The following is a 16,023-nucleotide window of genomic DNA, read 5'->3' as shown; positions in this document are numbered from 1 at the left end:
GTTGGAAGCAGCTGGTATCCAAGCTACTCTCTATGTGATGATGTGCACTGTGAAAACACACCATTTATTTTTTGGTCTTACACCTTCTTTGCTTCATAGACTCAGTCCATTTGTTTGGATCATTTATTTTTCTTCCTGGGATGCCTTATGACCTGCTTGCCTCAGTTAGTGTGCATGCATTGGGTTGCCTGCCTCTGATCCCGCCCCCCTTTTTTTGGAAGCCAGGGATCTCCTGTTTTGGTCATGTTATATGACCAATATACACCTTATCTTCAAACAAGCATGACTCTACTAATCCCTCCTCTGATCCCTCCCCCTTGTCGCCTGTCTCTGTCTTTCATCCAATCACATCCAAGCGGTTTTTCATTTGGTTCTTCTTCTCTGTGGCAGGGTGGTAGCTCTGTGAGACACTAGGAAACACAGCCCCTCTCCTTATGCGGGTCTTTCTTTTACCTCCCCCCCCCTTATCCACAACTTCTCTTAAATGCTGTAAAGTTCAGGGAGAAAAACGTAGCCTTTATAGTCAGACGTCTACTGATGGGCTTCACAGAGACTTCTAAAGATGTGGATTTCATTCATTCATCTCTCCCTCATCTCATGTGTCCATGAGTCCATGTGTTGGGTTTGAAGTCTGGGACCCTGAAAATTTCATTCTGCTTTCAAAGACGTCATCTTGGTGGTCTTTTCTCCAGTCTTAAACGAAGCATGTGCCAAATGGAAAAGCTCTTTTTTTTTTTTTTTTTTTAGGAGAAGTCATAACTGTATAGTGAGCAGTGTTGGATCCAGTAAAGGGAGGAAAAGTGTCCAGGCCTGTTGTGACGTCTGCACACAAGAGCTCAGTTCCTCCTGCCTTCTAGTTGAATGCTAATGTGTGGATGCTGAGTTTTGCCTGTCACATCCTCTGCATGTGGAAACTATTATAACAAGTTGCATGTGTGACTCTTAGAGGGTTTGGCACACTGACTGCAATGACGATGAAATGTTGTCTTTTTTCTTCCCCTGTCAATGTCATTATTTATGCTCCTAATGCTATTTATGTAATTACTCTTGTTACAGATTTACTGTTTCAAGCTGGTTAGCTCCTTTACAGCAGAGCTCCTTTGAAAATAGGCTCCCTTCATCTTGACGCTGAAATGTTCCTAGTGTCGCTGCTGCCTACCATTAAAACATTTTTAGTTTCTCATTTGCATGCCCTATAACATTTTGCTACTTGTTTATTTTAAATAAGAAAACACTGTGAACTCATGCCGCTGGTGCCTTGTAGCTGTGGTTGAGTCAGTGTCGTGCAGCAGCACTTGCACAGTGTCTGACAGAGTTGCTGTTACCTTTTTTTTTTTTTTTTTTTTCCTGCCTGCAGGGGTCCATCATTAGCAGTCCACACACACGCCGGAGAGCCACCACGCCACGCGAGGGTGCACCCCCGCGCGGCCACCCCTCCATCCCTAACTCAGCATCGACCTCCATCCTCGGGTCGCTCTTTGGCAGCAAGCGAGGCAAACCGTCGTCATCACAGGGCCACTCCCCCTTCCCTCCCCCGGCTCAGCCCACTCTCATATCCCACAAGCCCCACCCGACCAACCTGCACCACACAGCACAGGTAGCGCATACAGTGCAGCTCCACGGCCACCATTCCCAGTACTGCCAAGTCCCGCAGAACCCGCAGAACCCACAGAACCCGCCGCCGTACCACCACCACCACCACTACCACCCGCCTCCCCACACGCCGTACCAGCAGCAGCAGCAGCAGCAGCAGCAGCAGCAGCAGCACCCGGGCTACGGCTCCCACGCGCACCAACACCCCCATTCGCAGCACAGCCATTACAGCCAGCATTCCCATCACGCTTCACACTCCCAGCACGCTCCACACCACCACAGTCAGCAAGCGGGTTCGGCTCCTGGCGGACCCAAACCTAAACACAGTGGCATCAGCACCGTAGTGTGATGCTCCGGAGGAGGGGACTTAAAGGCGGAGGGACTATTGCTTACACCAAAGGGACTGACAGCATGACTCTATGGCCTGTCCACTGTGTTTAACTGCTGCTGTGATGGGAACCAATCACACGCAGTCACCTTTTTCACCTCCAGGTCCAACCAATATGCAGGATGGAAATCGGACTCAGCAGTTCCAACAGGGGCCTTTTACTAGTTTGCCTGATCATGGTTCGGCCCCATCAGGGTTTTTTGTGAGGGAAGTACAGGAAGACGCTCTATGTTTTCCACACACACACACACACACACACACACACACACACACACACACACACACACACACACACACACACACCAACCGGCCGTGACGGCTTCAGAGAAAACATGTTCTCTCACCAAGCCGCTTCCAACAGCTTCATTCCTACAATAGCCTGTCCTACCTTCACATAATCAGGAGGAGAAACGCCCTGAGAGACGAGAACATGGCTGACTGTTTTTCTCTGTCACAATTGATGGCGTAATACCTTGTGCACAGCCTTTCAGAAGTCAACTTTCAACTCTTCTGTTTGCAGATCCTTCCATCATATGAATGCAATTTTGTCGTTGCCTCCCGTAGAGCTCATGTGTAGTGAAGAAACCTAGACTTAATCATTCAACATCACAGGACAGGTGAACAACTGAGTTGACCGTCTCAGTCATTGTAGTTCTAGTGCTGTATTTACTGTAGATGACAGCTATATGTGTTGTCTCCTAGCTCTCATAAATAAATGTGCCAATAATTAATGCATAATCTATTTAGTCAAGACTTCATGTACAGTATATTGTGCGTAAAGTAATTTGTAAGATTATACTTACAATTATTATTATCAGCAAAAATGAATTTTATCAGTATTATGCTGACTCTGTGGTGACAGGATGTAGATCTGAAAGGAGTGAACTCCCATTCAGTCGGGCCTATAATCTATTTCTGGAAATTTTTGCCTTTCAAATGGATCAGAAGGAGCCTCTGGATGGCAGCTGTTGCATATGGGCCTCAAAAGGCTGTGCTGCCGCAGCTGAAGCCTCAAAGCAGACTTTTCCTGTCAACTCTCGAAAATGATAAACTGGGCTGGTTGGTTGTTTTAATCTCGGTTTACTTCTCATACTGTGGCTGCTTAGACTGAAAAAAGTAATAAAGATTAAGAGTGAGAAGACATTACAAATACACTTGGAGTCTCAGCACTAATGTTACAAATAACCCCACAGAACGCGTTGAATATTGTTAAGTCCGTTATCTTGAAATTATGCGACAGCTGCTCTCTTGACTCTTCAAATCAAAAAAACTTTCAAAATCTTCTTTTGCCTTCTTTAGTATATTTTTTTTATTCGCCAACAAGGTAAATGAATAAAAATCAGTTCTTACATAGTGAAGTATTTTTTTCATCTTTTTTCTATCATATGTGCAATATCTTTGTACTGATTTTGTACATTAACAACGAGAAAAGTGTCCCTCCAATTTGTGCGTTTTTTTTTTTTTTTCATGTTGCGTCGTTATTTATTTATTTTTTGTTTTTGACCCCTGTCAAAGTCTTTCTTGGTAAATTAATGTGTGGCTGTCCTCGTGGTCTTATGAGAGGCACAGGCTTGGAGTTCAGTGGAATGTCTAGTAAGTGATTTTTTGCATGTAATGTTATTAATGTGAGGCTATCCTCTGCACATTGTATAACAAATCAGTGTTATCATAGCAAGTTTAAGTGCAATCATGTTCAGAAAAATGCAGACTTGTACTATGAGTGGAAGTCTGTTATCTTGTTGTCCAGGACGAGATTCAGGTGAAAAAAATATATCCTTTTTCATTTGAGAAATATATAAATACTTACTTACACAGTTCACAGTGGAAAGAGGAATGTGTGTATATATTTTAATAAAAGGAAAAATGCTTTGGGCTGAACAAAAATATTTTGCTGGATAAGCACATATGAAAGAACACTTTCATTTTTTTCAGGAAATGCAGTTATAATATACAAAATGCAAACTGAACAAAGGAACTGGGTATATATGTAAAGAATAACTTTCTACATTCTACAAATAAGAGTCTATTCTAGTGTGTAAATTAGTGACAGTAAACTGTTTGTCCCAATATTCAGGTTGTAAATGTATTTTAACATTCACAAAGAAAACCATTGCCATAAGTCAGGCTTATTCTCACACATTTCTCCTCATGGGAATTAACAAGAAAGAACAGATGACAGACATATCACATACGGGACATTAATGATCAGTTGAATGTGTCTTTCCATTGATTTCAATTTTTTTTTTTTTTTTTTTTTTTTTTGCTATAATTCTGAAATCTTGGGGTGATGTTTAACAAAGAAATCTGTTTGTTTTGGTGTGTGTTGTAGTGCTTCAAATGTCTACAGTCATTCTCTGTTAGAAAGTACCCCAACAATGCACTGCATGGATCATCATGTGTCCTATTCACTGTGAGCTGATAGGGGGGGGGGGGGGCGGAAATCAGCCTTTAAAGTTTTGATTCATTTGGAATTTCCTGTTGTGGAACGTGTTGCCCTATGTTAGTTATTGAAGCTCAGCATGCATTTCATCAACAAAGCCATTGTGTAAATTACAAATATAAAGAACATTGCACTTCTGTTGACGAGGGCTTTCATCATGTAAATATGGGATTTTGGTGTGCAAACAGATGAACTGCTTGGAAGGAGGGTCAATCTTTATGAAGCCCTAAAGGGACCAAGAAAAAAGGGGGTTAAAGCAGCTGTACATAATGTGTATATGATCAGTACTCTATTCTGATATCTGCAGTAAAGAACATGCATCACCTCATAGATGGATTAGAGGGGTGATATATGAACATATCGATTGTCTCAGCCTCCAGCTGTCATGGACTGATATCTGCTGTAGGAATCAAAAACAGACTGTTAGAAAGTTTGTTGCCATTTGCATCCAGCTCTTTTTTCATACATGCAACCACCCCCTCCCACACACACACACACACACACACACACACAAACACACACACACACACACACACACACACACACACAAACACAGACACACACACACACAGACAGACAGACAGACAAACCTACATACATCATGCTGCAAGCTGTTCAGTCTGGTGCGAGACACATTTTAAAAAGAGGAAAAAGACAAGAACGGCCTCATTTATATGTGCATTCTGTTTGTACAGTGAGTAGTGAGTCAGTAAGACCCCAGTTATTGTAAAACTTCCAACTGTGACAATGTTGAGAACGCAAAATAAACGAATATATGACTTATGGTACGCACGTGTTGTTTTTGCTCTCCAGTGTATAGAAAGCACAAAAGAAATCCCATTGAGCACTGAGTCAGCTGTGACTCAAATGGAATGTTATTGTTTTTTTCGTTGCCTCCTTTTGGTGTAATGCATTTCACATTAGTGCCTTCCTTATCTTTAGGCTCCCATATCTTCCACTTCCAGGCTCCAGCATGACTTTCCATTACTTAGTGCTGCAGCATTTCCACCAGAGGGCATGCATTGAAGTGCTATAAAAAGAAAAAGGAAAATCTGTGCCATTACACCATCTATGGGTGAAAAGTGTACTTACACATCTCCTCATAGGATCAGCCAGCAAAACATGAACGTTTATACTCATTCTTTGAGATTTGATCCATGTTTTTCTTGGATTGTAGATCTAGATTCTGCTTTGCAGCTCAGTATTTCCATTATGAAACATTTTCTTAAGGTGCTCAGGTAGTTCACCAGGTAGAGGTGAGTCCCTACTGCAGCACTCTGAGTTCAGATCTGTCTTGTGGCCTCTGCTACATGTAATTCCCGGTCTCTCTATCCCCTAAACAGTCTTTTTCTAAAAGATGCAGAAATGGCAAAAAAAAAATATGTTCTTTGGCTTCGAGCTCATTCAGTATTTGGCTTTCAAAGTATAAATTTAAATTCACATGAAACTGTAGATGCTCCCAGCAGTATTTTGCAGTGAATTTCCCCCCCTCCCGTGCCCTCAGCACTGCAGTAGATGTCTGTACTAAACATTGTGTGGGAGAGCTTCAGATAGTCTGCTCCACTGTTTTTAATAGATAAACTCTTATCTCCTCTAAGCAGATGGATTTCCTTCATGTCAAATGCGCCATAACGGTGCAGTGTTATTGGTGCGTTCCTCACACTGTCGTTGCTCTGTACTGGCTGTGTGATTATTCTGTTTAATTACACGTTTGGTTACAAAGCGGGGATATCCTGAGTTAAGGAGAACTTTTGGAATACTCTTAATCTCAAATGCAATATTGGGATAGAACTGTGGACATATAACTAAATGTTAAGGATGACTGGAACCACAACAAGTAACTTCCAAGTTGGTTTGACTTTTAAAGGTTTGTATTCTTTTTTACATTTAAAAAAAGAAGGTTTTTTTTTCGTTTGGCTATGTTTATTACAGTTTAAGGATCCACAGGGATAATTATTGTCTTTCACCTCATAGATGTTTTTGACATAATCAATTAAATCAAGGTTTTATAGATGGACAGTTTTTGTTTGTTGCTTAATGTTAATCTTGTTCCCATACACATTTATAGACACTGTCTGCTTTTAGAAATATCCAATATAACAACTTGCTGAGTGCTGCACTGTAAGCAACCCTTTGTTCCCGTTTATTATGCAAACAGGAAATTACAGTGCAGATAGGGAATAACCTTTTCCCTTATCCTGCAGGATGCTCTGCAGTTTAAGCTTAGCCGTCCTCCTTGTCTGGGCCACATTAAGCGCACGCACTACTGGTCAACCCTGCCTATGTTCAGCCCTCATGCCTGCTGGTCTGGTGGTCAACTGCAGCTCTTTAAACCTTGTGGACCTGCCTCATCTGCCGTCAGACACCACGGAGCTCAATGTGCAGGACAACCGGCTCACCTCGGTGTCTCCAGGCCTCTTTGACAGACTGGTTGGCCTGAAAAAGGTCTCACTATCTGGGAATCCTTTCCACTGTGACTGTAGGATCCAATACCTGAGGAACTGGTTGCTAAAGAACAGGGCTGCTGTCTCCACGGAGCCCACCTGTGCCAGTCCAAGCTCGGTGGCCCAGAGAGCCATCACTGAACTCAGAGATGACCACTTTGCCTCCTGTGCCCTGGCCGCTTGCACTGGTGGGACTTATAACACTGTGATGGGAGTGATGCTATGCTGCATCATCGGTCTGCTTCTGTGGGCCTTGAGACTAGCCAAAGCGTCTACTTTCATTCTGTACATATGGGAGAGACATTCAAGGTTCGAGGCCGACTCTCTGCGCTCAATGAGGCCCAAACACAGGAGGAGGCTGCACACAGCACAGTCAGAGTTCAGCATGGAGTCTGTCACATGTGCTGAGGACCTAGAAAACCCCCTTATCAACACGAAGCTACCGCCACAAGCACTGGATGTGTTGCACAAGAAGCACAATATAAAGATAAAGGCTACCTAAGCGACCTACCACACTGGAATTACAATAACACTAGTGGCAAATAAGTTGAGGGCAGTAATGTTTTTTATGTAATAAAGTTATTTTTATTCTAAACTTCTAAAGACATGTCTCCTGACACTTCTTCTGGGTTTCTAACAATGCAACCGAATGTTATTCTGTGATATATTACTGAATTAGGCAAAACTTACAGATACACTCACATTAGAAAATATAAGAGGCTATTTTGGCCTTAATTATATTGGTAATACTAGATACTCATCAGTCTATTCATGCTATATATTTGTCTTACAATTGACCTGTAAGTCCTACAGGACTCTCGCTAGATGATTGAGCTACTTTTTAAAATAATAGAAATGGAGTATAAATATAGAAAGATCTTAACTGTGCTGTCTGTCCAATAGACCCTTTTAGTGCCAACGTCACGATAATGTCAAGGTGTTGGTTGAAGGCAATACAAAGACAAGACTTGAGGCTATGGCAAGCTGTTTTAGTTGAATTACACTCCTATCTCTAATTACATTTTAGATATCAATAAAAGCATTTCTCCCAGTTGAAATTGTATTCACACTAGTCATAATGGTAATTGAATATAACCAAAACTATATTATTTTGACTGTTCTAGCCAAATCAAAATTTAAGACATTTTTAAATCCTCAAAAGTATAAGTGTCATTTAATAGCTAGACTGGATATATTTCAATTTTTTGTAATTTAATTATCCATAGTCAAAAATAAGACTTCAGATATCCAGAATGACATTTTTCCTATCCATAAATGTCATTTCAGATATATTTTTGATATCTACAATGAAAATTCTGGATATCTGAAGGAAAAACTCCCATATCAGATATTAACAATCCAATATTAGTTATAACTTTAATTTCAGATATCCAAGATTAAAAACCATTCCAGAGATCCATAATGTAATTATGACTTTCCAAAACACATTGTGACAAAATGTAATTCCCATATCCACAATTGGCAATCCTATACATAAATATGCCATAAAAATGTCATGTAAATTGTCATAGTATAGTATACCATAAAATGTTCATGTAAAATGTCATAGCATAGTAAGCCATAAAAATGTCATAGTAAAGTTAGCCTTAAAAATGTAAAAAAGAGAACATCATTCTTTAATATGCCATGAAAATGTAAATGCCATAGTATGGTATGCCATAAATATGTCCGAATAAGTCTCATAGTATAGTCTGTCATGAAAATGTACACAAAATTGTCATGGTATATTATGCCATAAAATGTAACGTAAATGTCTTACTATAGTTAGCCTTAAAAATGAAAAATAAAAAACTATAATATGCCATGAAAATGAAATAACAAAATGTCAGAGTATAGTATGACATAAAAATGTAACAAAATATTCATAGTATATTATGCCATAATAATGTAAATGTCTTAGTATAGTATGCCATAAATATGTCCGAAAAAGTCAAGTAAAGTATGTAATGAAAATGTACACATAATTGTCATAGTATTGTATGCCAAAAAAAATGCCATCAAATTTTCAAACAATAGCCATAGTATATTATGCCATAAAAAGTTCATGTAAAATGTCAAAGAATATTTGGATTAAAAAAAAAAAGTAATTCTTTAATATGCCATAAAATGTAACGTAAATGTAATACTATAGTATGCCATACAAATGTACAAAATGCCTTAAAAAGTAAAAAAAAAAAAAAAAAATAAAAATAAAGTATATAGGGAAATTATAATATAGTGTCATAAAAAAAAAAAATGAAAGCTATTTTTTTAGTGGTAGGCACAGACACACCTACACAGTATGTGAATATGACTTAAATTATTATGGTACCTTCTCTTCTTTTCTCCCCAGATGAGTGCAGACGTTCCGGAACAAAACTGAAGATGAGTATCTTCATTCATGTCTTCTTCTACAGTCATGTCAGTCACATTTTCAATAAAAAAAATGTTTATGACATACTATACTACATTTTTTTTGACTATTTTATAGCATACTTTGCTGTGACTTTGTATGACTTTTTCATATTAGTCTTTACAATGACTTTTCAAGCTATTTTTTATGATATCCTTCAAAATAAAAAACAACAAGTCTTCTGTGATTAGCTGTCCATTTATCCGTTTTGAAAGGAGTTGTTAGCCGTCAGCTGAAGCTTACTGAGGGAAAGATGTATCCCCTTGATCAAATCAGAGGTCACACACCATAGAATAACATGACATTCACCTCACGCTAGTATCAGGCAGATGTGTGTTGTTTGAGCAGCAACCGAAATGATAAGTATAATATAGTGAGTGTTATAGACTATGTGTAGATTATATTTGTGCAGTTGGATAGTATTGTAAGGTGTGCACTCGGTTATACTTAGCAAAAGTTGTTATTCAGTTTTTACACATTTCATTTGGTTTTATTAATGTTAATAGTTTTGATCTGTAGTAGCTACAATGTTCACAATTTTGTTTTTGTATTTTTATAAAATAAAAAAGTGACTTAAAAAGGTTCCTATGACAACTTTGCAATTTAAAAGCCTCTAGGTTCCAGTTTTATAATAGAAACAAATTTTGATATTCATATTGCTTTGAGGTGCAGGGAATATATCAGGGCCCTATTAGTGCAATTTTGAAATAAACTGTAGTAATTGTAGTCTATTTTAGCCACTTGTTGGCAACCGCCTTTTTAAGATGTTTAAAAGCTTCAAGGTTCATGAGAGAGGTATTTACTGACTCTTTTTCATATTTTAGAACAAAATGTTAAAATCTCCTAAGATTGTTTCAGGCATCTAACCAAAAACCCCCAAAAATAAATAACATTTACTCCAAGACGAGGGAACCGGAAGTACAAAAATGCTTATTCATTTCCAGGTTTTAGGACTCTTTAAAAAGTATGTTCCATGTTTACTAACAGAAAAGGCGTCTATTAAAGTGATCAATACCTTGACCGTCTCTGATAAGTGTTGGGTCGTTTTGCATTAAAAAAAACACACACAGTTTGCAGTTACTTATTCCTTATATTTTCTGACGTTAAGGTATTTACAATGAGAAAAATACCACAAATGATGAAATATGGAGCATTAAATGTTTTTGACCGGCATTGTGCTTGTATCTTAAAAGACGTCTAGGTAGCTTTAACATCTGGATTTAAAATATTAAAGCATAAAAATGAATTTATACATTATAATAAACAATTTATGGCAGGAAGATATGGTAACATTTCACAAAGATCAAAGTCTCTGATCTGTGCAAATACTCAAGGTTCTCACAACTAGACAAAATGCAGACGGATAGTACTATTAGAGGACAATAGGCCTACTGCACATCAAACAGTTGTTTTTACAGTACAAGTATTACGCTCATGGTCATGCATAGCATTTCAAGGATAAATGGGTTAACAAATGACTAAAAATGCAATAATAAAAAGTCACCTTGGGAATAGAGGGCGACCGTTATTATCTGAATATGCTTCTTAAAAACACTGGTAAATTCTTGTAATAAATATAGGATGATTTCAGGATTTGCAATTATCTAAAAGATTACTATCGTCTAAAAAAATACTTAATTGGGTCAAATAAGGCAGTTCCTTAAATGTTTCTTGAATGAAAACAGGTAATTAAAGACTATCACAAAAACAATATAAAAGAGCGGTTGAGAGTAACAGTTACATGATTCTTTTTCTCAATGTTGAAAGTTAAGAAGCTGACCCGAAATTTGTCAATGCCCTGTCGGGTGGTTAAACAATGTCCACAGTGTGAGGCTCCTTCGGGTTTATGCATTAAGTGGTACGCCCAGTTTAATGCCTCGCCTCCCATGATTACACAAAACCTGTTGGCTCAACTCTACTGAGGCACAAACTTCTCCTGCTCAAAGATGCGTTCAACAGCTTCCGCCACATCCTGCACAATGTGGTCTGGCTCCACCAGCGCAGGGTCGAATCTGAAGTCCCTGTGCCCGTGGAACACAGTCTCTTTGATGCAGTGGCTTGCATCGGACGGCACCTCCACGTTGGGGTTGTAGACCCCTGTGCAGACCAGGACGGACTTACAGGAAGTGGCGGAGGGCAGCGCTAGCTCGCTCTCCCACAGATTGTCGCTCTCCTCCTCCTGGGGCACTGCAGTGGTGGACCCCGTGGCGGAGACCATCTTGGCAACGGCTTTGGGGTTCTTTCTAGCAACTCTCTCCTCCAGGTAGCGGTTGTATAGGTTGGCTCCATAGATATCAGTCATGAGGTTATCCCTTAGAGTGCAGAACAGGGAAGAGATTACTCAGTGTTTTGGGCAGTAGCATGAAGAGCAATAGGCCTTTTTCAAGGAAGACATCTTGACTTGTAACAGGGGAAAAGCACAGAGGTAAATAATGTATGGAATGATGGCCGAATTCCATTTAGCTGCATTGATTTCAGTTCCCTGGTACTATGCATGCTAGTTCAAGCTCACCAAAACCCTTGAATACCACATGCTGAATTCAATTTACCTAGGAAATAGGAATTAGGAGCTGGGAATGGTGTGTGTTCCAGTACAACAAGTCAGAAAACGTATTGAGCTTTTTCTCCAGCCAGGTTAGCCATTGTTAGCAATAACAACACATACCAGTGTGTTTTTTGTGCATACAAACACTGTAGCAACATATTTACAGATGAGAGTTGGACAGTAATGTGTGTATGACTGATTTAGTGAGACACAAGTAAGAGAGAACTGCTGATGAAAACGTTTTTACTCTTCATGCAGTCATCTTTGGTTTTGAGGTTAGGGATCGGTAGGGTTTGTCCGAATTCCCAAGTTGGAAACTGACTTCAGGCAGAGCTCCAGTTTAAATTCTGGAAATGGAATGCAGCAACAGAGCCATCCTTAGTGTTATAAGTAACACCTGTGCTTTTCCCACATTGAAATCCATGTCAAAATGCACGCTGTGAAAAAGGACTATCAAAGCAAATGCTGTTAAAACACAACAGCAACAATTGTGAGAAAAAAAGTTGAAGTGAAACTTGCAAGTTCTGAGAGGAAGGTGTGATACACGCTTGCGGCCAGTTGAAAGGGAGGAGTTCTGTATTTTCATGACTTTTCTCACCAGATAATTGAGCAACACCTCAGCATTCTAACTTGTTTGCAACCTTAGCAACTAAGGTTGCAAACAAGTTAGAATGTGAGAAGACGCGCTTTCAAAAAAGTGGTGAATTAAAGTTAGGCATGGTTACCTCAATTTTAGCATTCAGTACCTCTTTTCATTACTTTCATGCATTGTCATCAGACTGTGTCACAATGATTCTGATCATGGGGGTCTCCTTACTTCCTTAGTTCATCCCATATACTTATTAAAAGCTATTAACTCCATTTGCAATACAGTAAATTAACATAATGTCTTACCCAATAGCATAAAGGGAAGTGACGGGGAGTTTCCATTCCCTCTCCATGGCCTGGCTTCTGATGAGGTATTCTGCGAAATGGTAGGTCAGCTCACTGGGTTTTCCCATGAGCGCCTCATACTTCAGGTCTTTGCCTGTTATCTTCTTATAGATGTTCTCTAGGCACACGAGAAACGTCCCGTGGCCAAACCTGAAACAAAACGGAGAAGACGAAGGGATACATTTATATATTGGCAACATAGAAGACTATGCCAATGTTAATAAATGAAATCCTTCTTTAAGTTATTCCGTGACCGCCCCTGGTTACCGTGGAGAGTGCGCCTCAGCCATCCACATGAGGTCCATGTTGCAGGCCAGCAGGGGGAGGTGAGGCGCCTTTTGGGTTTGGTGAACACTGCCAAGGTTACCGTGGGTCAACAGGATGTCAACGATGAGCTGCAGGTTGGTCTCCCATCGAATCGGCTCCCCGAACAGAATCACAGCTGTGTGTGAAATGAAAAAGATTTACATAAAATATCTATTCTATTTACATAAAATATCTATATATCTAAAAATAAAACTGATGCCAGTGAGCTGTGATAAAAGGTTCGTGTTCTCACCTTCAACCTTAGGAAGGTTGCAGACAGGACTGGACTGTAATGAAAGAAGAGAAACTAAACATGTGCTGCTGTATACGACTAAAGAACAGTGGGATGTTTCTATATTATTGACATCCAGATTTCAATATATCTCACCGGCAGTTTGGGTCTCCTGTTGTGATCCACCATGTCCAGCAGCGGGAACGATTCCCTCAGCATATCAACACTGACAACGTTATTAAAGCCCACACTGGAGACAAGAGTGTTAAGGACAAATGAAGAGTAGTATGCTCACTTAATTTGAGTTGATTGCAAACAGAAAAGGTAAGAAAGCAAGATTCCAGGATACTTTTTAGCAATTTCCAGGACCGGTCCCTGTCCTGACACCAGCACACACTTGTCATGAAACTTCTTAAACATCCTCAGCGGACTATGGGACATGATGACTTGATCTTGTGTAATCTGGAAATAGATGAAGTGTTTTAGAAAAGATTAATAGCAGAAGTGGCTGGGGACACGAGATGAATCAAAAAAAGAAGAAGAAATAAGTGCTTTTGTACGTTATATTCAATCTAAATAAGAGCCATGAAGCCTCCATAGCAATTTCTCAGTTTTATAACTCACAGGTACTCCGAGAATGTGAGCGAGCTGGTCTGCTTTAGTTTGTCGGAGGCAATTCCCTGCATTTGTGACAAAAACAACTGGCACCACAAATTGTCCCTGAGAGTTGACCAGTTTCTCAAACGCCTTTTTTGCAGCAGGGATTGGCTGCCTTCCCCGGACAAGCACCCCATCAATGTCGAACAACAGCCCAAAGTTTGGCTGCGGCTGTAGAGAAACAGAAAAACAAGTTAACCAGCCAACTGGAGAGAAGGTTTTTGATTTTTTTTGTTGTTTTTACATTTAGAAAAACAGGCAACACAACGTGGATAAAGGAGGATGCCTGATCAACATGATCAAATTTAGAGTGAAATTGATATTCATGAAATCCCTTACAGACTTTAATGTGGCTTATGATGAAATATGAAATCAAATGCTTCATTTCTACAGTAATACAAAACAAATGAAATGACTTAAATTGAATATATTCAATTTAAATATACTTTGTGGTATGTATAATGTCTGTGAACATTGTTTCCACACACCATAGTGTATTTCTAATAACATCTCAGTGACTCTATATAGAGTATGACATAATGTGGGCCCTTTATTATTTTGGCAACATACGGGTCAGCACCAGAGAATCCATAGTGAGAGTCATATGGTGACACAGCAGTAACGCTACACATATTTCATACATTGTTAGTAGATTACAAATAACTTGAAATCCATCCAAAAAATATATGTTAAATGTTATTTTTTTTAATCAATGTTTTTGAGGTGACTAGGGCTGGAAAAAAAAAACAAAACACTGCGATGGTGGTGGAGGGGAATCACAGTACAACACATCTGCTCTGGCTGCCCTGATGTCAGATCCCCCTTGTTGTTTTCATCTCTGCCAGCACGTCCGCATCGGAGAAAGTTGCATGCAACATTGAATGCAACATTGCATGCAACATTGAATGCAACATTGTCTTTATTCTGCAACATTGTATGCAACATTGAATGCAACATTGTATGCAACTGTAGTGTCTTTACTTCTGCTACACAACATTGAATGCAACATTGTATGCAACTGTAGTGTCTTTACTTCTGCTACACAACATTGAATGCAACATTGTATGCAACATTGCATGCGACATTGAATGCAACATTGTATGCAACTGTAGTGTCTTTACTTCTGCTACACAACATTGAATGCAACATTGAATGCAACTGTAGTGTCAACATTGCAACATTGATGCAACATTGAATGCAACATTGAATGCAACATTGTATGCAACATTGAATGCAACATTGTATGCAACTGTAGTGTCTTTACTTCTGCTACACAACATTGAATGCAACACTGAATGCAACATTGTATGCAACTGTAGTGTCTTTACTTCTGCTACACAACATTGAATGCAACATTGAATGCAACATTGAATGCAACATTGTATGCAAAGTCCTCTTGGATACACATTAACTACAAAGTATCGCCTCGTCACCCACGCATCGTTCCGCCTGAGAGGACCGTACCTTGCTATTAGACTGAGTTCCGCAAAACCCGCACCGAGAACCGACAATCCCAGTTTTGCGTCTGGCTTGACGGTTACTCAGGGTGCACAGGCCCCGGTGAAACGGCAGGAGTCCCCGCATCTCCTTAGTTTATCACTGGGATTTATTAAAAAAAACAAAAAAACAATAATAATAATAAAGAAAAGAATGGAGAGAAAAAAACAAGATACTATTGAAAGCGACCCGGCATGAACGGAGGAGCCGGCTCGTCCCGGCCGCGCTGGCAGTGGCTGATCTGCGTGTTTCTTTCTTTTCTTTTTTTTCACGCCTATAATGATGTGACTGGGTGAGACCCGGTGACGTCATATGAGGAGGAGGAGGGTCTTTCTGCTGCATCTCTGCCGGAAGGAGATGCGGGGATACATCTGCAGTGTGCAAACCCCCGCTGCCATTTTAGACAACGAGGTGGAGCTTTTTTGGTTTTTATTTTTTTTTTTATTTCCACCGCACAAACACGTGAAGATGAAAGGAGAGAGGGGACTGCAGGAAAACACGAGATCATTGAACACCACTATCTATAACTATATCATCTCTGACCCCTTATCAATATACACATATATCATAATGCA

General features: G+C 39.7%; 3 protein-coding genes across 5 annotated transcripts in view; 2 read left to right on the top strand and 1 right to left on the bottom strand.

Annotated features, from left to right (window-relative positions):
• Positions 1-5,202, top strand: part of LOC129099557 (IQ motif and SEC7 domain-containing protein 1-like) — a 92,708-nt gene extending 87,506 nt beyond the window's left edge. For 2 of the 3 annotated variants that reach the window (XM_054608828.1, XM_054608826.1), the window contains one exon: positions 1,358-5,202. In XM_054608828.1, coding sequence (XP_054464803.1) covers positions 1,358-1,942 — 585 coding nt within the window. In that variant the 3' untranslated portion in view covers positions 1,943-5,202. The remainder of the gene's footprint in view (positions 1-1,357) is intronic. The other variant, XM_054608827.1, reaches the window with a different exon arrangement.
• An 859-nt stretch (positions 5,203-6,061) lies between these two features.
• gp9 (glycoprotein IX (platelet)) lies at positions 6,062-7,462 on the top strand. The gene is made up of 2 exons (XM_054609885.1): positions 6,062-6,288; positions 6,626-7,462. The coding sequence occupies exon 2, from the start codon at positions 6,627-6,629 to the stop codon at positions 7,365-7,367; it is 741 nt and encodes a 246-aa protein (XP_054465860.1). The 5' UTR covers positions 6,062-6,288; position 6,626; the 3' UTR covers positions 7,368-7,462.
• Positions 7,463-10,356: 2,894 nt separating this feature from the next.
• LOC129099967 (haloacid dehalogenase-like hydrolase domain-containing 5) lies at positions 10,357-15,663 on the bottom strand. The gene is made up of 8 exons (XM_054609434.1): positions 15,416-15,663; positions 13,919-14,122; positions 13,644-13,756; positions 13,451-13,544; positions 13,316-13,349; positions 13,024-13,198; positions 12,718-12,906; positions 10,357-11,590 (listed from the first exon to the last, which is right to left on the bottom strand). The coding sequence occupies exons 1-8, from the start codon at positions 15,533-15,535 to the stop codon at positions 11,194-11,196; spliced, it is 1,326 nt and encodes a 441-aa protein (XP_054465409.1). The 5' UTR covers positions 15,536-15,663; the 3' UTR covers positions 10,357-11,193.
• Between the last annotated feature and the right edge of the window lie 360 nt (positions 15,664-16,023).

This window comes from Anoplopoma fimbria, chromosome 12 (assembly GCF_027596085.1).
Source record: "Anoplopoma fimbria isolate UVic2021 breed Golden Eagle Sablefish chromosome 12, Afim_UVic_2022, whole genome shotgun sequence".
In the NCBI taxonomy this organism is placed as follows: Eukaryota; Metazoa; Chordata; class Actinopteri; order Perciformes; family Anoplopomatidae; genus Anoplopoma; species Anoplopoma fimbria.
Note: the sequence above shows the minus strand (reverse complement) of the source record. Positions and strands in the feature narration are given on the sequence as shown.

Bases quoted from the DNA above. Each gene is read 5' to 3' on its own strand.
- gp9 (XM_054609885.1), top strand. From the start codon at position 6,627: ATGCTCTGCAGTTTAAGCTTAGCCGTCCTCCTTGTCTGGGCCACATTA.
- LOC129099967 (XM_054609434.1), bottom strand. From the start codon at position 15,535: ATGCGGGGACTCCTGCCGTTTCACCGGGGCCTGTGCACCCTGAGTAAC. The intron at 14,123-15,415 runs GTACGGTCCTCT...GTTTCTCTACAG, and splicing joins GAACTCAGTCTAATAGCAAG to CCGCAGCCAAACTTTGGGCT. The intron at 11,591-12,717 runs GTAAGACATTAT...CTGCACTCTAAG, and splicing joins ACTTCCCTTTATGCTATTGG to GGATAACCTCATGACTGATA.